This window comes from Enoplosus armatus, chromosome 21 (genome assembly GCF_043641665.1).
Source record: "Enoplosus armatus isolate fEnoArm2 chromosome 21, fEnoArm2.hap1, whole genome shotgun sequence".
In the NCBI taxonomy this organism is placed as follows: domain Eukaryota; kingdom Metazoa; phylum Chordata; class Actinopteri; order Centrarchiformes; family Enoplosidae; genus Enoplosus; species Enoplosus armatus.
The window spans coordinates 4,608,373-4,631,331 of record NC_092200.1 but is presented as its reverse complement, the minus strand read 5'-3'; the positions used below and the strand labels follow the sequence as shown (position 1 = coordinate 4,631,331).

Here is a 22,959-nt window from a genome sequence, read left to right as displayed (position 1 = left end):
TTCTATTTTTTTTAAAACAAAGGCAGGTGTCTCATTTCTAGCCAGCAGCTCTTGATTTTTGCCGGCTGAAATGACACTAGCTTATTTTACTGTAGTTAGCTAGCTAGCCAATAGCAACGGCTCTGCTGGGCTTTGGAAGTAACGTAAAAAAAGTAAGCCAGTTAGCGGGCAAATGTTCGAAGTGGCGTGATTGCATGTAAAGTCAATTGAAGGACGCGATAAGAAGCAAATTGGCCAGGCGTGTCGCGAATTAACGCAAGGACACGCTGCAAAAGTTGAAAATGTTTCAGTTCGGTATTTTGTGGGAAAATAGTTCAGAATCACAAAAAATAAAAAAACAGCAGGTAGAATTAATTCCCAACAAACAACACACAAGAAAAACAGACAGTGTAACATCCATGAAAACCTATTTTCCAGTTACTTCCAGCTGAAATTATGAAAACATAAACATAATAATACATGCAAACACAAAAACACCCATTACATCAAGTGATTTTTGGTGCTATGACGCAGGAACATGGTGACACCTTGTGGTTACACGAACTACCTCCTGGTGTGTGTGTGTGTGTGTGTGTGTGTGTGTGTGCGTGTGACTGTACAGTATGTGTGCGTGTCCCATGCATCATCAGTAAATGTGACAGAGTGCTTACTGCTGTAGCAGAGAAGTGCAGAGCGAGAGAGGCTGCTGAACCGTGCTGTTCTGGGATCACACTGAGCAATCGGACCACAATGCACTGGGGGGGGGGGGGGGGGGGGGGGGGGGCATAACGGAAAGGTCACAAGTTTGATCCCTTGAGGAAGCAAGAGACAAGACTTCCATTAGAGACTGTTTGAACCCGTCACTCTGCTCAGAGCTGTTTGGAGGATGTTTGGTGACTAAAAGAAGTTTCAGTCAAACAAGTTCAGATCCCCTTACTTGAACTCGGGGACTTACTTCCTGTGGGAAATACTAAATACCAAAACTTTCAATGTGACATTAGAGGAAACATGTTGCACTCAAGATACAGATGTGTTTATTTGTCAAAATGTTTGTGTTTCCTCTTAATCACTTTTCAACGTTGTATCCACAGTTATGGAGGACCAAAACTGACTTATTAGGAAAATAATAATCATGCATTAACTGCAGTAAATGAAATGGTGAAATAAATTGAAAATAAAAATGAATTCAAAAGAATGAATTAAATTTAATAGTTTTATAAAATGCATTAATACAATAAATGTTCTTTAGCAGAACTGTATTTCTTAATAGTATGTAAATAATAAAAGCACAGCCAGATTTGTTTTCACTCTAAAAAACTAATTATTGGGCATTAAGCAAAACTATTATTTAGTTTCAGTTTATTTAAGCATAATATGTATTCATTAATTTATCTATTTATTACTTTAAATGTCAGCTTTGGTCTTCCGTACCTTCGTGACAAGAGTTCACTTTAAGTTTAAAGTTTAGGCACAAATCATTTTTGGCAACCTGTGCCGTCAAAATGCCATTTAATTTGCAATATATTATCTGTATGCAACTGAAGGAATGTGTATGGAAGGAGACTTTAATGTTGGCTGTTCGTTCGTTTATGAAATAAACAGAGAACACCAGTGGTTTTGAAAAGAGAATGACTCAAATTTCACTTTATTATAAAACAGTGGAGGCCATATTTGCATTTTTCATTAATAAGCTGCTCTAATGTTACAGTTTAATGCAGTCAGCATCACATACAGCAGCATGACAACAAGAGCTTACAGCTGAGCATGAGAGGGAAGGAAGTCTCACACACACACACACACACACACGCACACACATAGAAACATGAGTTTTTTAAAACATTTTTGCCCACTCACCACAACACGTGTTCAGAAATTCGCTGTCTTTTCCTACTTTTATTGTCTAAATTGTATCTCAGAGAAGAGAGCAACCTGCAACTGATGGCCTCTTCTCATGCAAAGTAGCTGCAAGAATGAACAATTTGTCATCTGTTTCTTTATGATCAACATCTGCGCTGACACACACACACACACACACACACACACTACCTGCAGCGCTAAGCACACATGCACACACACTGAATGACAGTTAAGCGCTTCAGCTTCAGCATGTGTTTATGATTATCATGCAGCAGTAATTGTCACAGGAACAAATACTTCACAATTTAGGTTTAATTAAATATCTAATTTCAGTGCCTAATACCCTGTATTCATGAGGAGATGGTAGATATCAAGATTTCAATCCATTAATCCTTTCGGGATTCACGCATTTATAAAGCCTAAAAAGCTTTGTTTAAAACACAAATGACACTTTAATAATACTTGATATGCTATCTGTCTCTATCAGTATCTTATTCACTTCACTAACTAGATAAAGTGTTTATCATCTTCTGACCAGCAGTTAAAAACATCCGCTTGTGTGTCGACACACTCAGTAAAGTGCTATTTACAATACAGCATCTCATCTGTACATTTTCAGAAAAACATACGACTATAACGTTAGCAGACATTTCCCTGATTTTATATCTCTTCAATAACAGCAAAAAGGCATGGGCATTTACAGTGTTTGTACATGTTATGTAAGCTTATGCATGCACACACACACACACACACACACACACACACACACACACACACACACACACACACACGCACACACCTGAACATGCACGCATTCACAGCAGATGGGAAATTCAGACCCGGAAACATAAATTCTCTCCATTAATGTAATAATACAAAAACATAAATAGCAACTGTTCAAGTAAATGGTGTGACTCATTCAACAAGCTGCTCAGTTCTCTAATAATGACCATGCATGTGTACGACACGGGTAGTAGCAGGTATTCACGGTACATTAAGTGAGGCACATATACCGCCTCATGTTCCTCCATTCGTTAAAAAGCATCGCCGTGTCTCGAGTCCTGGGAGCGGTGAGTCATCCAAGAGGTTCAATGCTGCCGGGTTGATCCAGACGACATCGGGAGGTCGTCAGTAGTCGGTCCTCCTGCTGTCACTTCCTGAGAGACAGAGATGGCATCAAACGTGCAGGGTTGTTAGAAAATCTGTGATGTAACTGCGAATCCTCTGCTGAGATGTTTGAGGACAAGTGGAAGTTCTGATTTTTTTCTACCCAAATTTAGGACACTGTAAAAGAGGAAACTCTTAAAGCTGCACTAATAAATATTTTCTATATTAACGATGGAACAAATTTGACTTGAGTTGCACGTCATGATGTACTCATAGAAAATTATCACTCTCCAACTCTGCAGTAACTACGAAAGCCCTGAGAGTCAAGTGAGAAAATCTGTTGTTTTTTTTTAAGTCTGATCTAAATTGTTTACGCTGCCATATTTATGACTTAAGAACAGGTGAAGTTTTTGTCAGGATAATCTTTCTAAGTTCCTTAATTTTCTTTTTTTTCATCCTGTATATTGTGTGTTATATAGCACATTTAAAACTCAGGCAATTCAAAGTGCTTTACATGGGCAAATAAAAGCACTAGAATCACATTAAAAGCAATAAAAAACAGAATAAAATGAACTAAGATAGAATAAAATGAATTAAAAGACATAAAATTATAGTGCCGTTACAGTAGAGTGTAGTACTAAGTTGTAAAGTTGCCAGTAGAGAAACTATTGTTGTCTTTCTTTTGCCTAGAAATGTATTTTAATCCAATGCCAATATACAGTATGTTCCTTGTGTTTAGAGTGAATGGAGAAATTCAAACTCACCTGGAAGAAAACATGAATGCTTTTAGTCATATTTAGAACATGGTGTAATGGTGCACTGTAGCCTCTTGTGGCCGAAACGAGTATTACAACAACACTTTTTTTCCACAGGGTCTGTTTAGCAGCAGGTTATTGGCACAACAGTTCTACAGATAATGTGACCCAGGAAAAACACACATAAAGAGAATAAAGATGGCCCTAAGACAGACCCCTGAGGCACACCATACTTGTTTTGACAAAACGAAACTGGGGGAAATTATTTAAGCTCAAGTCCCACTTGTTCTAACAACCATCAGACTTAAAAATGTGACTACCATTAAACTGACAAATGGAAGAAAATTGAGTTTAATTTAAGTGCAAAGAAGCTCTGACAGCATGTGGGCACTCAGGCTGGATGTCTTAACAGTGACAAGAGAAAAGAGCGAAGAAGGGCAGATGGAGCGACACCGTCATCCCATATGTGATTGTGCTGTCAGAGAAACTCAGGAGGGTTTTGTTACTGTCGTACAACATAACGTTATGTTTTTCAAACTCAGCAACACATTAAAACGAAAACACACTCCAATGAGGAATGACATGAAAACAGAAAACAGCTGCTACATACTGTACAGTGCTGACTGGCAGACTTAATATTTCAGACTTACTACTTAAGACTTAAGAGCGGACAAATGTTTTTCTAAGTAAGTTTTACCAGTTTAGTTTTACTTACATGTTTCGATGTGGTCCGTATGTGTCCAGCATGAGCGTGCTGGCCTCCTCCAGGTTCCACTGGCAGCGCTGCAGAAGCTCCTCACACTCGGCTCTCGACCGCAGGCCCAGTCGAAACAACTGCTCCACCTACAATACAGTTTTATAGTTGTGTTATGTGTAATTTTTTATTGTGCTGTGCATGTTTTAGCTGATTTTATTCTACTTCAAATTGCATTTTTAACATCTGGGTAGTGGCAGCAGTTCAGGCAGGCACATGTTCCATTCATCCTCCAATCATGCGTGTCCACGACCCACAGTATCTCTCACAACAGGAGGTCCATATAAACAGTATTATCAGCTAAATGTACCTAAAGTATGAATAGTAAAAGTATGCTTTCTGCAGTAAAGTGTTCCATCTCAGTGTTTTACTATTATATATGATGTTTCTGGATTAATATTACTGCTACATTAATGTGTATGTTGTATTTTAAGCTTGTGCTAATTTCAACTACTTTATATACTGCTGGGTAGTTTAATCTACGGGAATGCATCATAATCTATAACGATTGCTTTCTATTAGCCGAGAGAGATGCAAGGCGATGCTGTGTTTAACATCAAACTTAATTTACGGTGATACAAGTTTAACTTTTTTGTTTCAGGGTACCTGATGACAACATCTACTCGAGGACACAACAGATGGAGTTTAGCTTTCAAGGCTAACAAAGTAATATAAAAATGAAAAGGTATGTAGACAGATAAGTGCACCTTCAAATGATTTATGGCCTGAGGGATGCTCCAGTTGTGACTCTGCAGAGCTGCCTGACACTCCTCCAGCAAGACACCGTGTACTGCTCCTTGGACCTGTCAATCATACCATGAACTCTAATGAATGGAGGATGATAGTTAAAAGAAACATGACTGGACCTGTGGATTGTTTGTATTCTCAACAATGGAAACTGCCACATAAGGGAAAGGATTAGTCCTCCAAGTATTTACAAAATCATCTTCCTGGGTGCTGATGAGAGCAGGAGTGACGACTGAAGATGAGATCAAATGTAAAATTATTTCTAAACATCGGCTTTCTCCTGATAATTACAATAAATGTCACCCTTCCAGTCTGTAAATAGAAACATGTTCTCTATAAAAACATTTAATGACAAAAAGAGCAGATTAACAGATTTAATCTAAAACTTGTCGCTTATACATGGATCAAATCTGCAATTCATCATCAAGTGCAACAGGTTTTCAAATTACCCGAAAGCACTTTGAAGTGTGATACACACTCCCACAAACTGTGATGAAACTACTAATAAAGTTAATCATTTTCTTTTTCGTTAATCCTAAATTAACATTAACATTAAAACAAATCATCCATCCAGACAGTGAAGGAACAAGAGATAGAGTTTGAATATAATTAGAATCATAGAAGCGTAAAAGGCAGCCAATTACAGGGATGGGATTTTAATTGAAGAGGCCAATCAGGGACTTTTAAATGTTATCAAACAGTTCGTGTTGTGGGCGACTCTGATATTTTATGTGTGATTGTCAACAAAAAACAAAACTCAAAACAATGTGATGACATTTAAATAAAGAGGAAAAGAGGGAACAAAAATGCCACATGTGCATTTGCTTTTCCTCTCCCTTACCTGGGTGACGCTCTGCTCCTGTTGCATGCTGGGAGCTGCAGTTCGCCCGTTGTTGTTGTTGTAGGAGGAGTTTGGTTTGGCTCCGCCAGGCTGCTGCATCATAGGTTTGACTGCCGCCATATTGGCTGCTCCGTATCTGATTAGAAAACCACACGTACAAAATATGGTTGAAAAGATAACAATGATCTTTGAATTAACTTTTACTTTCACAACTGCCTCTATCAGAGCACCTTTGTCCTGAAGATCTGCGTGTGTGCTACCTTTTTACCTTTCAGTATTCAACGTTGGATCTTTATGACTTTGTTTTAGCACCACAATCTAAATACTGAGATGTTGCATTTTTATGTTTTAGTTTTTAAACTGTTATGTATCTCTTCTGCAAACTGAAGAGATGTCAGACTGAGCAAAACAAACTGAATAATAGAACTGGATTAAACCTGCGTAAAGAGAAAAGTTTTTATGCTTGAGTGAACAACAAATCCAGCTCAGTCCGGCTGTCAGTCAAACAGCACTTTCTCACTTTGTATTGAGTGATGCGTCCTCTCTGGGTGTTACATGAGCTTTCGTTTGGAAACTGTGGTACTACGTCAAGATCTTTTAGTATTTTAGGAACAATGAGAATGAGCTGTTTTGTTGTATAACATGCAGGAAACATGCTTGCAAAACAAGGTTAGGGTTAGTCATGAATAAATTAATATTATTAAGAAAAGAGATTATAAAATGTTGGGAACAAACTCTAACTAAGTGGAGTGATAGAGAGTGAATGAGGTGAGACAGTGTTTGATACCTTTCCAGAAAAGCTGGTCGGTCTGGCAGCGGGGCGGGAGCAGAGCTCTGGGAGCTGTCAATCAGTGAAGAAAGGCCACGCCCCTCACGAAAGGCGAGAGGATCCAGTAAGGAGCTGGATGAGTAGGAGGAACCACGAGCTGCGAGGCGTGAGGAGTGCGATGTGGCCTGAGGCTGGGAAGAGGAAGGTGAGTTGGAGGACAGAAGGGGACCCAGGAGTCCGGACGCCCGCCGTGGGGAGACAGAGAGGGGAGGAGGGGGCAGGACCACGGGGGAGGAGGACAGCGGCGGCACCAGCGGGAGGGGAGAGGAGGAGCGGGAGCCCGGCTGAGAGAAGGCGTGGTCTCTGGGTGGGATCTGAGGAGGCGTGTCGTCCTGGTCACCCAGGGAGATGGAGCTGGAGCGTGACTGTGGGTGGTTGGTGCGGGTGGAGAGGTTGTGTCTGGAGGGGCGCAGCGGGGGGACGGGGCTGCGAGGAGGCAGCATGGGCCGGTCCTCAAAGTAGGAGGCGAAAGAGCAGGTGGAGGTGGAGGAGGGGGAGGGAGGAGGCAGGCAGATCTGTCGGTGGGGGCCAAAAGGAGCCAGGGGCATAGGGAGGGGGGAGGAGGGGAGGGAGCGGCCCGTTGCCATGGGAACCTGCAGCTTCACCATCACCTACACCCACAAAGACAGACAGAAATATGATCATAGAGTTTGTGTGTGTTAAACATGGTCACTTATCTATAAAACTAAACTACGTGTTCACTTTCTCCACCTCTCTCTGTAGTTCCTGGAAGAGGTCAGCTGACTGCGACTCGCTCCTGCCTGCCATAGCGGCGCCGGGCGTGACCGCGGTCTCCTCAGTTAACCCCTTGTTGATGGACCGCACCTCCTGGTCCTCTGATTGGTCCTCAAGGTCTGTGGTGACCTCGTCGTAAGATGGCTGAGGGAGGGGCCAGTCCAGGATGGATGGAGTGTCCTGAGGATGAGGATGAGGGGTTAGGCGACATAAAGCGGCCGAAGTGAACTTCTGGGTCCAGAAGTAAGAGAACCTCATTAAAGTTCCACTGACATTTGTAACAACACTAACAACTAAAGATCCAGCCTTGGAACAGAACCTTTGTGTCACGCCGTATGTTTAGATAAGGATAAGGACAATCTAGTATTGTTATTTAACATTTCTCTTTTTTCGGTGCCTTTAGCGAACACCATTTCCCATGAGCCCTAGATGTTCGTGGTAAACATCATGGCTAGTCAAAAGAGTCGAGCAGCTGTGGTGAGTTTAGACATGTCTGACAGAGAGGACTGAAGGCTGTAGAGGTTTTTAGACAGCAGAGATTACAACATAAATGTTTTTAAAATAACTTTAGAAGAGAGCTTTGAATTTTAATTTTATGGATATGGATGATTATGGGAGCTGTAGTTTTCTTCTGTGCTCATAAAGTAATTGTTTTTTTTCAATTTCTAAGATCCAGTGCTGTAGTGCTGAATGAGTTAGAGAAGCCAGTGGAACAGAGGTTAGCCCGGACACCAAATATCAAGCTGCGATGAAGAACTAGTTTAATTAATAACTAATTAGTTATTGAAGTTTCTGTTTTACACATAAGGGTTTTGTCTGATGTAAAACATACTGTAACAGTGGAGCATTGAGCACATTGCTTTGGACTTTAGTTTGATTATTTTATGTGGGTTTTTTTTATACATTTGCCATATTGTGATAAATATGATGGGAATTGTCATTACTTTTAGCTAAAAACAACAAAGAAGCCCTATCAAAATAATTCCCCCCTTTACTGTTACTGTACACAACCATAATACATAACCACTAAGATGGAAAATACATCTCCATATGCTCCACAAAAGGCAAAAACATTTCAATGTTGTACACATGCAACAGCTGCGTGGAGACGCTCAAAGGGAGCCAGAAGATATGAGGACAAATTACTGTGAAACTCAAAGTAAACCACTAAAGCGTGATTGTGCGCATGATCAATCAATGACAAATCCATCACACTGCACCTGCCTCGGGCGCATCCGAGGACAAGAGCTTATTCATACATTTCTGAGGCAAAGGCTGGAGGATACAAAAGTGTGAGGTGGTTGAGGTCTCTGACAGGACTTACAGATCTTTGCAATGCCGAAGCACAATGACTTTCTGTGTTGGTGGTGACGGAAGAGGACCAAAAGGTCAAAAGGTAGCTATAATCACCAGATCAGCTGGGAAATCATGTGAGAAAAAGTGAACATATAACCTCTCCCTCTCCTGAGATTACTGGGCGGATTATTTGAAGCGTGAGAATGAATAAGTACGAAATCATCCGTCCCTATCAACCTTAGCTGGATGAATTAATAAAAGTAAAAAAAATCAGACATTGGGAGACTCTCGACGGGCCGCTACAAACAGCTAGCAAGCTAATCTGCTAGCATGTTTACTACCGGCCGTACAAGCTCTTATTGCAATGTTATTTTAGACCTGCACACACAAGCGTTTGAGGAAAAACGTGTATGAAAACATGACTAAGTCTTCAAAATCTGATTTACTACAGCAGAAGTTGTTTGCCTGACTACTCCTGAAGGGTATACACTTCGGGGAGCAGTTGACTTGCAGCAAGTTTGTTTCTGCATTAATTATCTTATTATTTTATTTCTTTATGTCTGTGTACTGAATGCTTCAGTTAGTGTCTAATAACGCTGCGTTTTTATTTAGTGCATATTTCTTTTAACACTACTATTCACTGTCATTCATTGATCTGCATGCTTATAAATGATTTCAATAATGTTTGTAATTTTAATCTTTTGATATTCTTTTTTAGGATGACAGTGTAACATCTGTCCGCAGAAAATAACCTTTTGTCTAACTCTGGTACATTTACAGCAATGTTAAATAAACCAATAAATAAATAACATTTGAATGACAGTGATGAGGTGCATTTTTTTTCAAAAGAACTGAACATTATTTTTAACTTTGCAGCAGAGTTTCAATTTTTTTTTTAAGTAAATCACTAAATATATGTCTAAGCATACTGTATATACTGTGTGTAGATGTATATATGCATATACTGTAGAAAACCAGCTATTTCACATATATAAAGTAATCTTTTACATGAATCACTAAATATTTATTACAGGACTCTGCATCATATTCTTTATACATATTTACAGACACAGTTTGACTTGTATATAGACACTGCATGTTGCTTTTTAGATATATTTATATATGTTATCTATATTTTTCACTACTTGTATGAACATACGATGTTTTGTTTATCTTTGTTCACTTTTGTTGTCCTATTTTTGTAACACACTGAGAGCAACTTAAAACTGGAGTCAAATTCCTTTTATGGGCAAACATATTTGGCCAATAAAGCTGATTCTGATCCTGATTCTGATCCTGATTCTGATCCTGATTCTGATTCTGATCCTGATTCTGATCAAGCCTACTGACACTTTCACATGACTCTCACCTTGCAGGTCGTAGCGGTCCCTCAAGAGTCTCCCATTCATTTTTAAAAAGCCAGATCATCTTGGCATCATAACGTAATTTGACTCAGTAACTTTCATACGCCCTTCCATCATCATCACGCGAGCATTATTTTCACTCTGTAACTGTACCTTCAGCGTGTCCTCGTCTGGCTGCCGTGTCTCAGTGAGCGGCGACGGCGTGGTCGAGCTGAAGCTGTCATCGGTGAAGTCGATGAGAGACACCTCGCTTTTGGCCGAGCGCACGCCGGACCCCTCCCACGGCCGGAGCTTCAGGCCCAGGGACACTCCCAGCCTCTTCAGCCCAGACGAGGCGCTGGTGTCGTCATCGTCGTCGTAGTCGTCCATCACAGAGTCGTAGAACGGCTCTGGACACAAACACCAGAGTCAGGAAATAGCAACAGCGGCGTGTATTTAAACGTGGGATTGCAGACGACAGAGAGGAAAACGTACTCTTCAGCAGAACGGCCGGCTGGGGAGGACGAGGAGGAGGTTGCTCTGATAAAGAGAGTTTTAGGCATTTAGCTTCACAGCAGAAGTGTTTTTACGTGATCACCACTGTGATTTAGTAAAAGACAAGTACAAAATGTCATAAATGTGGAGTTTATGTGCTTATATTTGGGGATAAGTTTACTCTTGGCACGGTTGGGGAGTTTGGTCGGCCTCGAGGTGCCCGAGTCCATTCCAAGGACATCAGGAGGGTCCATGGGGTTCCCCAAATACAGACTGAAAGAAAGCAGACGAGAGATACATCGATTTAAAGGAATGAAGTTGTAGCTGTAAATTAAAGACCATGTTTATATATGGGCTACAAAATGGACCAAGTAACAACTGAACCTCTTATTTATTTAACAAAAGGTTGTTCACACTTTGCTTCAGTCATCGCTGCCTGTAGAAATGTAAAAAATCTGAGTGTCGAGGCTCAACTGTTGGAGAACAAGGGGCCGACGCTCTGCTGCACTCCAGTGGAAAGTGGTGGAAGAAGTCCTCAGATCGTTTACTCAAGTAGAAGTAGCAATACCGCAGAGTAAAAATACTCTGTAAAAGTATTTGCTTCATCATATACTTACATCATATACTCCTGCAGAATGGCCCTTTTCAGAATAATATATATTATATTTAGTGATGCATTAATGTGTAAGCATCACTTAAATGTTGTGGCTGATCAGTACTTATATATAGAGTATATTTTGAGGTATATGTACTTTACTATTACTTTACTAGTATTTCCATTACTTTATACTTCTACTCCACTACGTTTCAGAGGGAAGTATTTTACATTCAGAACATAATACAATAATTTACATTCTATGTTATGCTATGTCACTACATTACACCTTATATTATATTTCATATCATAAAACATAATATATTATACTTCACTATGCTGTATTATATTATGTTATAGTGTATTATTTTATATCGTACCACATCAAATTTCTACATTAATACAAGTATATTTACTTAATCATAACTCAATCCGGCTCTTGTATAGTTTCTATCTTTATTTTTATACTTGTTTTTATTTTAAATGCTCCTAATTATTTATTTTTTTCTGTTCTGTCTTTATCTGTACTTATACAGATAATAAAAAAAATAAAGTGCTGACTTCAGTTGCTGAGTATTATCAACCTGTCTATGCGGTCTGCGTGTCCCCAGCTCCGGTGGGGGTCCGTGTCTCCGTGTCCGGTGTGGATGAAGGAGTGTTTGAGCGGCCGGCTGATGTCGTGGGCCGACAGACCGGCGACCGACGTCACCACGTGACGGGGAAACTGACCGACACGCAGCGTCCCCCTGTTCTGACCTCGCCACCAGTAGTGCTCAGCCCTGAAAACACACACACGGACACAAATGTGTTGTTATGTTGACTTCGTTAAAAATAGTTTTGAAGAAAAATGGTTCCCGAAAATATCTCGTCAAAGCCAAAATTAAGGACATAAGAAAATATCTAATAAAAGTTTGGCCCTGAATCATGTGTTCCATCTCTTCAGTTACACAGTTGAGAGCTGGTGTTCTTCCTCTGGCCACTGAACTTGGTTCAGTCACAAATGTACTGTACTGTACAAATTTTTCATTTTCCATGAAATGGCTCGTCAAAACCCTGAAATATTCAGGCGTACGGATGAGCAAAAATTACTAGACTTAAATTAGATGTGTTTAAGTTTGCTAACTAAAGAAGGCAAGACACATTATTCAATTAGTATTTATTCAGATTCCCCTCAGTAATAAATAGTAAATGTCTCTGTCAGTGACTTATGAACTTTGCTGTACGCAATGATGGTCTGAAGATTGGACCGTGAAAGATGCTTTAGCTGTTGAATGAATTTATGGTGTCTTGTAAGCCGTAATTAATTAATTCACTCTATAAAGAAACTGCCGTCTGTCCTGTTTACCACATGACATGTTGACCGCTCTTCTGATTTGTTTAATCTGAATCCCCAAATTCTACTAATAGAGATACAATTCAACAATAATGGGGCTTTCCTGCCTGTGTCACATGAATACACTTAAAGTATAAATGACAACGGAAATCCAGTAACGTCTTTTCATTTGAGCTGCGACATGCACAAAGACGACTAAACAGATCTGTCCCATCACCCGACAGACTCACATCACAGGACAGTAATTACAGTGATTTTCAACAATGCACGGAATCCAATGCCAACAAAAGATGCAGTTGTTGTCTTGTAGGAACGACGACACAACTTCCAAAAAACAGTAATTCTGTTAAAATGCTGCTTTGTGTACAAGAATTAAAGACCAAGCTGGAGGACTGTGACAAAAAGACAAACAGTCGCACACTGACCTTCCCTCTATGATGGTGATGACATCGTTCATTTTAATCTGCAGCTTGTCTTCCTCCTCAAAGTCCTGCAGCGCTCTCATATCTGTAGGCATGGTCTGCACAACACACACACACACACACACACTTACAGTTTGAGCAAAAAGCTACACAAGTCCAATGAGTTATATTACTGTCATCAGCAGGATCACAGAGATCAACAGAGGAAAAATATTTAATGTCATTTTCTATAATAGTGATTTATTTCCACTTGCTCTGCCTTCATTGTCCTTTATTTCACTTTGGTGACAAATTAGTTTAGAGCTATTAGAACACAATTAATCTGAATCTGTGGATATATAAGATTTTAATCTGCAGAGAACTGATATCTCTTTAATATAATAATAATAATAATAATAATAATAATACAGTGGATGTTCTTGTCCCTTGTTTGTGAGAGGAAACTGATGATTGCTCTGTCGCGTTTGTGTTTAAATAAAGTTATTATATACAAAAGCTAACCATAACTGTCCTATTAAAAACAAAATACTAACTGAAGTACATGCTAATTTGCTGAAAAACATGCAACATTGCAAACTGAGAATAATCTGGCTGATGCTTGAGCAACAACTAAAAATAATCTGATCAATCACCTTAAAGGAAAATTCCACCTCAATAGCTGCAACATATCTACCGAATTAGCAAGTTAGCTAGCATCGAACCAGACGTTTGAAATGATTTATGTTTATCTGGAAAGCTATAGGAGGCTCGTGTTGCTTGAATATAGTGTTGTTGTTTTATCTTAAATTTAAGCTAAAGTTGCACATTTCTGAATGCACCTTATCAGATCACATTCACCTTTAAAGCTACTGGGTGCAGTTTACACCACAATAACAATTTGTGCTGTCCCTCTTGCTGTTTGCACGATCTGTTATGACATTAATCTGTTATCTGTCATGGACTCATGATGTAACTACAAGCCGTCATTCAGTCACTGTGCTACCTCGAGCAGGAAGTCTCTGAGGGCGATGAAGGTCGGCCTGTCCTCAGGTTTGGGGCTCCAGCACTGCAGCATGACGTTGTAAATGTCCTGAGGACAGTCGTCAGGTTTACACAGCCTCTCGGCCTCCACGTCCACCTTGTGGAGGATCTGCGAACGCACACATGAATGATTATTACCTGGTGAATTTTTTAATGCAATTATTTTGTGGTTTAAGGTTTTTCAGGAACCTTCATATGCAAGAACTTATCAATTCCTTCCTCCCTGAACTTTTACAGCAAAGTAGAAAATACCATAGGAAAGGTGTGTGTGTGTGTGCATATGCATGAACCTGGCTCCCATTAAGGCCCATCCACGGCTCCTGTCCGTGGGTGAACATCTCCCACAGAGTGACCCCAAACATCCAGGTGTCAGAGGCATGAGAGAAAGTACGAGACTTCAGAGACTCCGGAGCACACCTGGAGAGAGACAAAGACAGAACAGTTTGAATCCCTGAGGTCTGGAGCCGGCCTACAAAAACTACAACACAAGCTACCAGGACGCTGTTCTCACCACGGGAAAGGGATTTTGTGGCCCTCCTCCATGATGTACTGGTCGGTGTGCGTTGGCAGTGCCCTCATCAGGCCGAAGTCTCCGATCTTCACCGTTTCATTGGTGGACAGCAGAACGTTGCGGGCAGCCAGATCCCTGTGGAGGAAACGCTTCTGCTCCAGGTAGGCCATGCCGCACGCCACCTACACACACACACACACACACACACACACACGGTGGTGACATGCATTGTGTGGTTTGTGTGAAGTTCACTAATGATAGGAAATCAGAAAGAGATGTAACTAAGTACATCTACACAAGTACTGTATTAAAGTACAAATTTGAGGTACTTATACTGTACTTTTTATACTAAACAAAGAATTATTAAAGTGCTGCTTGGTTGGTTCACTTCATGTTCTGCTGGATGACTTATAAATAACAACGCACTAGAATACTGACATTTGCTGCATGATAAGTGCTGGTCCTGCAGTGTATCTTTTACGTGAATTATAAACAGCAGCATCAGTGGTTTGTTGAGAATAAACTGTGTCAATGTTGAACTTGTAAGAACAGCAGCTGTACATCTCTGAGCACTGCAGCAAATATTTGATGAAATTGCGGGTCATCGCTTCCAGTTCCTCTCGTGTGTTTTTATCTTTTTGGTGTTAACTGACCTGCACGGCGTAGTTACACAGAAAGGAGATGAGGATGTGACCCTGACGCTTTCTCAGACGATCCAACAGGGAACCCAGAGGGGCCAGCTCAGCCACCTACACACAAACACACATGATGCGGAAATAAAACGCTCTTTGTGACTTGGGTGTCTACTTCTTGTGGTCGGTGGGTATTTATACATGAACATGTTTGAGAGTGAGTGTGTGTGTCTTACCATCTTCATGGGCTGTGTGAGGACAATGCCGTACAGGCGGATGAGGTTCTGGTGGCTCAGCGAATGCATGGCGTTCACCTCTCTGATGAAATCGTCCAGACCGTCTGAGTCCAACACGCCAGCCTTCAGACACTTGACGGCCACTGACAACTACAACAACACAGACGATCAAATTATGGAACTTATTCTTTGGTAGGAACGAAGGGAATACGGGTAATGTAGTGCTGCTAAACCTCGTCCACGCATGCAAAATTACATTTTATTGGTGTCTAAGTTTGAATTTGATCCAAATCATTATCCTGGTGATTATTTTGCAGATAAACCTACTAACTAACTAAAAAAAAGAAAGAAAAAGGAACGAAAGGAAAGGAGCCATAACATTTCATCATCCGTCACTAGTTCAAATGGGAGCGTTTTGTGAAAGCTTTGAGTTTAATTCCACCAAAACAGCTTAGATTTCATACATTTTGTGGACTCGACAGCATGTTATTTGTTTCCTTTAGAGCAGCAACGATCGATTGATCAAAAGAAAATTAATTGCAAACTATTCTATTTTTTATTTAACTGTCTTAACGTTTGCTGCTTTTCTTGGTCATTTCTGATGGTAAATGAAGAGTCTTTGGGTTTTGGACTGTTGGTTGAGCAAAAGAAGCAATTTGAAGATGTCACTTCAGGCTCTGGGAAATCGTGATGAGCATTTTTCACAATTTTTTCACATTTTATAGACTAAACGATTAATCGTGAAAATGATTGGCAGATTAATCAATAATGAAAATGATCGTTAGTTGCAGCCCTAGTTTCCTCCACACTGCTGTCCACCGCGTCTCACCACTCTGCCGTTGGGTCCGGTCCACTCTCCTCTCCGCACCACCCCGAACGTGCCATCTCCGAGCCGCTCGAACAGCTGCAGCTCCGACTCTCTGATCAGGCAGGTGAGCGAGGCTCCTGGCTCACTATTGGCCGGTGCCGTGCTGGACGACGCCCCCTGAGTTAGGGGCAGCTGGGGGTCGGTGTCGGGTCGTTTCACTGGAAACACCTACAGGCCCAGAAGAAGAAACAGGTGAAACAGATGTGCTCATAAACGGCAAGATTATATATTTGATTTGATTTATTTATGAATCTACAAAACACATTAAAATGAGAACACTTATATCCAACATGGTGGATGTTAAAAGACACAAAACATGTGACTTACACTAAACAACACAACCCAACCAAAAGAGAAAATATTATATCACATCAACATACACATTAAGTTAAATTTCACTGATAACCCGTCACCTTAGTCCATAAACAACTTTCATTTTGAAGTAGTAAGTGAATTTGGACAGTTTATTGTATGAGATTGTGACTTGCAGCCATATTGTTGTTTATTTTTAAAATATTAAAAGCTGCATCCTCGCTGTATTGTTACTAATATGTGTTCAATTTGCAGTTTTTCTTTGCAGGCAACAGTGCCAGCTGTATATATATATCTTCTCATTATCTATTTAACAGTGATAATAAAGTTATTTCACAGTCTTTAAATACACACAGTCACCCTGCAAACATGTGAGCATTTTGGAAATCAGTTATCTAAGAGAAGACATTTGTTTAAACTTTGAATGAAAGTTATCTCATTTGGCCTTCGAGGTTAAGGAGTCAGAGAATAAATGAAATACAAGACTGTAATGTGACACTAGGAAATCTATCCTTGCAGGAACTACGAGACCAGATCTGGGTGAAAAACTCTCTGCAATGTTGTTTGTGTTTGTATATGTTGTGTGTGTTTGCATGGCAGTGTGGTACAGCACCTTGCTCATCCAGGACTTGCGTTTATAAAGGGCTCTTCTCCTCTTGACGGCCTCCCAAAGCCTCCTCTGACCTGAACCAACACAACCACAAGTACTGAAAACATTATTTATTTAGATTTTAGCCAGTGGTGGAGGAAGTATTCAGATCATTTAATAAAGTAAAACGTACTCCATCTCAAGTAAAAGTACAGAAGTACTTAATGTATCAAAGTAAAAGTAGTAATTCCATCCCTGTGACTGACATATTATATATTATATCATTACATTAGTTATAATAAAAATATCAGATCATTTTCCCTCTTTGGTTCTCAAACAGTTCTTTAAATTAATGAAAGTGAAAAATGAATCTGTAACAGTGTGTTGTATTTTATAAGTTCATCATATTTTTCTTGCAAATTGTAAAATCTTAATCTGAAAAGTAACGACTAACTGTAGCTGTCAGATAAACGTAGTGGAGTAAAAAGTAGAATATTTCCCTCTGAACTGTAGTGAAGCTGAAGTATAAAGTAAAGTATAAGTAATTGTACTTAAGTACAGTACTTCAGTAAATGCACTTTCCTCCTTCCACCACTGATTTGATCCAATTCACACTGAGGACTTACAACAAGCACAAATAAACTTTCTCAAATTTCTCAATGGACTTCAATATGAATGTGAAACGTAAAGCCTGATTTTTAGGGTTAATTAAGGGAATTGGAGATAAAAAAGATAAATACTTGAGTCACTGTAGTTTATAAAATTTTTGGTTATTTGTAAAACTCCAATATGCACTAGATATTCCTTTAAAACAGCTGTCTGGAGTACAATGGAAACGGGTCGTACCCGGGCGTCCCATGCCGATCTTCTCCAGGTCTTCATTCTTGACGTAGTCGAAGTGCGAGAGTCGCGTGACGTTGAGCTCGTCCCGGATCCGCAGGAAGTACTGCTGCAGCTGCACATCTGTCAGCAACTCCAGCAGCCACTCTGTCCCCTCCTCACACTGCATCTGCACATACACATTCACCTGGGATTACTATACATGTGAGGACGCGAACGTTGACGAATCATTTTGCCTTCGGCGCTTTAGATTTTTTAATTCTTATTGGAGTGTGAGGTTAATGGACACACTTAATGTGCGGTGGAAATGGAGGAGCTAGTCTAAATTATGCATGACAGCACAATGACTCCAGCATCAGCTCAGCACATCTCTTAAAAACATGTTTACCTGCTATACCCCCATAAAACCACAGCTTTTTAACACGTCCGTTTTTATATGAGCTAAACAAACGCGACATAACATGTTAATTTGTGAGCTTTAGAGGTGCTGGTAGGCTGATCTTTTTAACCTTTAGATAGAGCCAGGCTAGCTCTTTCCCCCTGTTTCCAGTGTTTATGCTAAGCTAAGCTAACTGGCCGCTAGGAAGCCAAGAAGCATTTTCCCCAAAAATGTCAAACTCCTGCTTTATCGGCCTAGCTCCACTCGTGATCCTCATAGGTAAAGGAATAAAACTATTAACTATTAAACTATTAACTACTAATTAGTTGCTTAATCAAATAGTATATTAGTTCAATTAATAATACATAAAGCAAAAATGCCAAACATTTGCTGGCTTTAGCCCTTTTTTTCTGTTTCTATATCACTGTAGACTCAATAGCTTTTGCTTTTGGTTTTAAGATGACACTTGTCACTTATTTCATAGACTAAACCAGCTGTTCACACCTGGGTGTCGTTTAAACCTGGAGGGTTGCCAGATATTAACAGGATAGAAGAGCGGGAAACACATCTTATGTTTATTATTTCTTCAGATTCCTCTAATTGTTGCTTTTTTTGTTTCCTTGTGAATTACTGGATATTTTAAGACCTTTAAGATCTTTAAAAATTATTAAAAACAAGAAAACAAACCAGTCTTTGGTTGAACTGGTCTAAACTGACACAACTGGTTTGTTGATTTGTTTTGAGGATCACAAGCTGAACAGTTTGGGATCCACTGGACTAAACAATTCAGTCCATCAATACACACACGATCACAAACACACACACACACACAGCTACTTACAATCAATATTCATCCAGCACACACACACACACACACACACACACACACACACACACACACACACACACACACTGTAATTACAGAGAGAGAAGAATCACTGCATGTCCACCCACAACTTCAGACTTTACCATCTGTCCCCCGACACTTTCACTGATCCTCCCGTCTCTCTCCTCTTCGTCCTCATCCTCTCCCTCCCCCTCTCCTGGGGTGTAGGGGAGTCGCTGGTACATGTAGCTCTCCCCCATACTGTAGCAGCTCCTCTCGTCCTTCGTCTTGTCTCCCTCTCGCTCTCCCTCTCTCTCTCTCTCTCTCTTTTTTCTGTCTAGCTGCTATTCAGAGGAGGCGTTAGCTCGGCCTAATCTCCTCTCGGCTCTGTGACCCTCTCTGCTCAATCGATAGGCGCATGCACACGCACGTACACAAACGCACCGGGAGGCATTTGACGCCACTCTCTCCTGCCGTATCACCTAAAGCTATCTATAAACCCTTTCTGTCTTCCCTCCCACTGGTTCTTTCTCTCCCTGCTGACTCACGGCTTCCTGCAGCGTCGGACACCTCCACACTTCCCTTTCTCTCTCCATCTTTTTCTCCTCCCTCGTCTCCTCTCTCCGGCTCTCCCTCTCCTTCTGGCTCGGCAGCCGAGCCCACCGTCTGATGTTAAATAATTCAGTAGCTCTAACAAGACGACGAGAGGGAGAGGGAGAGGGAGAGGGAAATCGCGGAGAAAGGAGTGGAGAAAAATGTAGACACAAATAGGCGGACAGATGGATGGGTAAATGGATGAATGGTCAAGCCAAAGAGAAATAATAGGGAGACGGTTCCCAGCATGCATTTGATAGATGCCGACATGCAGATGGTACCGCAGCTCATCTTGACATCAACCCAAACAAGCATAACATTTTCTAAAGGAAGCAAATATGATGTGTGAAACGTTCAGTGGTTCCAGCTTCTATATCTTTGTACACTGAGTACTGTTTGGGTTTTGGGCTGTTGGGCCTTTTTTAAATAAACAATTGATCAATTAACTGAAGAAAATAATCAACAGATTAGTCCATAATGAAAATAATGGTTAGTTTCAACCCTTGATCCATTGTTTAAGACATTTATCACAACAGCTTCTCTAATATGAGGATTGCTGCTTTTCTCTGTTTTATAAAACTAAAACTAATAACACAACACTTTGAGTCAAGCACTAAATTAGCAAATGCTCACATGCTAACATGCTAAACCAAGATAGTGAACATATGCCTGCCAAAAATTAGCGTGTTAGCATTGTCACAGTGAACATGCTGATGTTAGCATTTAGCTTCTATGCCATGATATCAGTAAGGACGAAGCTACCATTGATGAAACTGAGGTCAGTATAATATTTATAATATAAGTGTTAGGATTACACATGTAATACTCATGTTGGGCTTTTTAAAGCTGATTCTGATATTTTGAAAATGTGAGTAAACTGAAATTAAAAGTACTTCATATTTTCCTTTAGAATCACACGCCTGGGAGAGTAGAAAAGGTTTCCAAACAACATTTAGACGATAATGTACACAGATAACATTTTCAGAAAATGTTGAATGAATAACTATAATGTGGAATTTTGTGCTTTTTTTTTTAAATACTTAAAATATTTGACAGAGTTTGGTTGGTGGCTTGTTAAACTGCCCTCTTTGTATTCTCTGTATCAACATCTTCTCTACATTTATAATGAATATAACAGCCTTAAATTAATTAATAATAAATACACAGCTTGTTGCAGACCACCAAATCACATATTTAACATCAAGATGCCTTTTCTCTCACAGACAGATTAATTATGATGACACAAGGAGTATCTGAGTGATATCACAGCATTAACTCAGTTCTTCTTCAGTATGTTTGGTAAAAGCTTATCCACTTCTTGCACTGAGCTCTTGACAAAGATAAAATGTACACAGAGACCCAATCTGCCTGATCCCGTGAGCTTCATTCAAAGTATAATGAGTTCAACGGTCTTACAGTAAGAACGCTAACATGAATGTGACTCTGGAGCTTGTTTGCTTTTGAATTTTGATTTTAGAAATGAGGACAAAAGATAATAAACACAAATAATTTAATAATGCAGATGGAGAAGACGATAAAAGAAAGAAAAGAGATACCCAGCTATCAGCATTAGCAACCACTTGATGGTAAAGACAAGCTAACTGGTGCACAAGTGTGTACAATATATGCCTGTACATTTCACATGTGTGTTTATGTATGTGCGTTTATGCATCTGTGGCATAAATTAACTCAAAATCAGAGCGTTCATCTCTCTGCGTTTATCGAGGGCGATGCTCTAAATATAGGAAAGCTAAATTTAGCTGAAGAGAGTAGTGGTGTGAACAGAGCTGCTTTACTCTCATCAGTCAGAAGTGTCAACAGATACACTGATGTTTCCCTGCACGATGAGGATGAGGATGAGGATTTATTGTGCGTCCATTTCACTGTTCTCTTTGTTCACTGTCTACCTGCTTTGAACACTTTGACACTGATTACAAACACTAGAAAACAGCCCTTTTCGGAGCAGTGCTCCCCTAATTTGGTGCATTTACAGATGAATCAGAGTAAAGAGGCAGAGAGAGAACATTCAACATCAGCCGACAAGCTAATTAGTCAGACAGAGGAGTTATTATGCCCACTAGGGCTGCAACTAATGATTATTTAATGATTAATCAAACAATTTATTTTTTGACAACGTCTTCATTTGCTTGTTTTGTCTGACTAACAGCCTAAAACCTTAAGATATTCAATTTACTGTCACGTATGATATAGAAAAACAACATTTGAGAAGATTATCAAAATAGTGGCTAATTAATTTTGTATCGACTAATTGTTGCAGATTTAATGTTCGCCCAATGTATCAGTCACTAAAACTAAAATATTCTCATAGAAAATACACAACAAGACAAGGACGTTTTGTTCATTCAGTTGTGAAAATTGTTGAATATTGTAAGTTGTGAAACATTTTTAGACGGCAGTTGGCTGCTGTTTTGGTTGCTAAAGTTTTTACACAAAGAAATCATCATCAAAGTTATTGTAATGTCGTTGTTCAATCATTTTACTTTTAACAGTATTTTTACACGGTGGTATTGCTACTTTACTTCTTGGGTTAGTGCAGGAGAGGCCAGTACAGGCAGCCAGTCCTCTCATGCAGGATGTGTGTTTAAGTGGTCTCACCCTGCAGACGTCTTCTGGTGGATCAGGAGTTTAAAGCTGCAGTCAGGAGTGACTGAGGTCATTGGAGGTCACCTGGAGGAGGCCATGGATGGAGGGACCCCACATCTACACACATACAAAGAAAGATTTACTTCCAGAAACACAAGAAATACAGAATCTAAAATATAGATAAATGGAGCAGCTGAAGAAGTGAACTGAGAGAGATAAACAGACTCAAGAGCCAAATTTAATTCCACCCAAATTATTGATAAACAACAAATACTCAAAGCAAACTTGAGCTCCATCTGTCTCGAAACAGAAGACAGAGTCATTCACAGCCATAACAGGCTGGAAAAAAACTGAGATCTTTTACCCTAAATTTAATTTGACTGTTTTATTATGGATTTGAAACACTCACTACTGTATTCTGCAAGGCAGAAAATACATAAAAATAGATTAAATATCATGC

The 22,959-nt window shown here is 40.0% G+C and overlaps 1 protein-coding gene across 1 annotated transcript; it reads right to left on the bottom strand.

Annotated features, from left to right (window-relative positions):
• Window positions 1-4,409: 4,409 nt before the first annotated feature.
• Window positions 4,410-18,265, bottom strand: tnk2a (tyrosine kinase, non-receptor, 2a). The gene is made up of 18 exons (XM_070927997.1): window positions 18,103-18,265; window positions 17,281-17,351; window positions 16,317-16,523; window positions 15,488-15,637; window positions 15,273-15,368; window positions 14,620-14,801; window positions 14,399-14,525; window positions 14,071-14,217; window positions 13,092-13,186; window positions 11,918-12,112; window positions 10,920-11,011; window positions 10,739-10,783; window positions 10,418-10,653; window positions 7,581-7,784; window positions 6,828-7,480; window positions 6,041-6,176; window positions 5,160-5,255; window positions 4,410-4,541 (listed from the first exon to the last, which is right to left on the bottom strand). The coding sequence occupies exons 1-18, from the start codon at window positions 18,263-18,265 to the stop codon at window positions 4,410-4,412; spliced, it is 3,027 nt and encodes a 1,008-aa protein (XP_070784098.1).
• Window positions 18,266-22,959: the final 4,694 nt, after the last annotated feature.

Bases quoted from the DNA above. Each gene is read 5' to 3' on its own strand.
- tnk2a (XM_070927997.1), bottom strand. From the start codon at position 18,265: ATGCAGTGTGAGGAGGGGACAGAGTGGCTGCTGGAGTTGCTGACAGAT. The intron at 14,218-14,398 runs GTTCATGCATAT...GTGCGTTCGCAG, and splicing joins TGGGCCTTAATGGGAGCCAG to ATCCTCCACAAGGTGGACGT. The intron at 11,012-11,917 runs GTTGATAATACT...GCTTTCTTTCAG, and splicing joins CACGCAGACCGCATAGACAG to TCTGTATTTGGGGAACCCCA.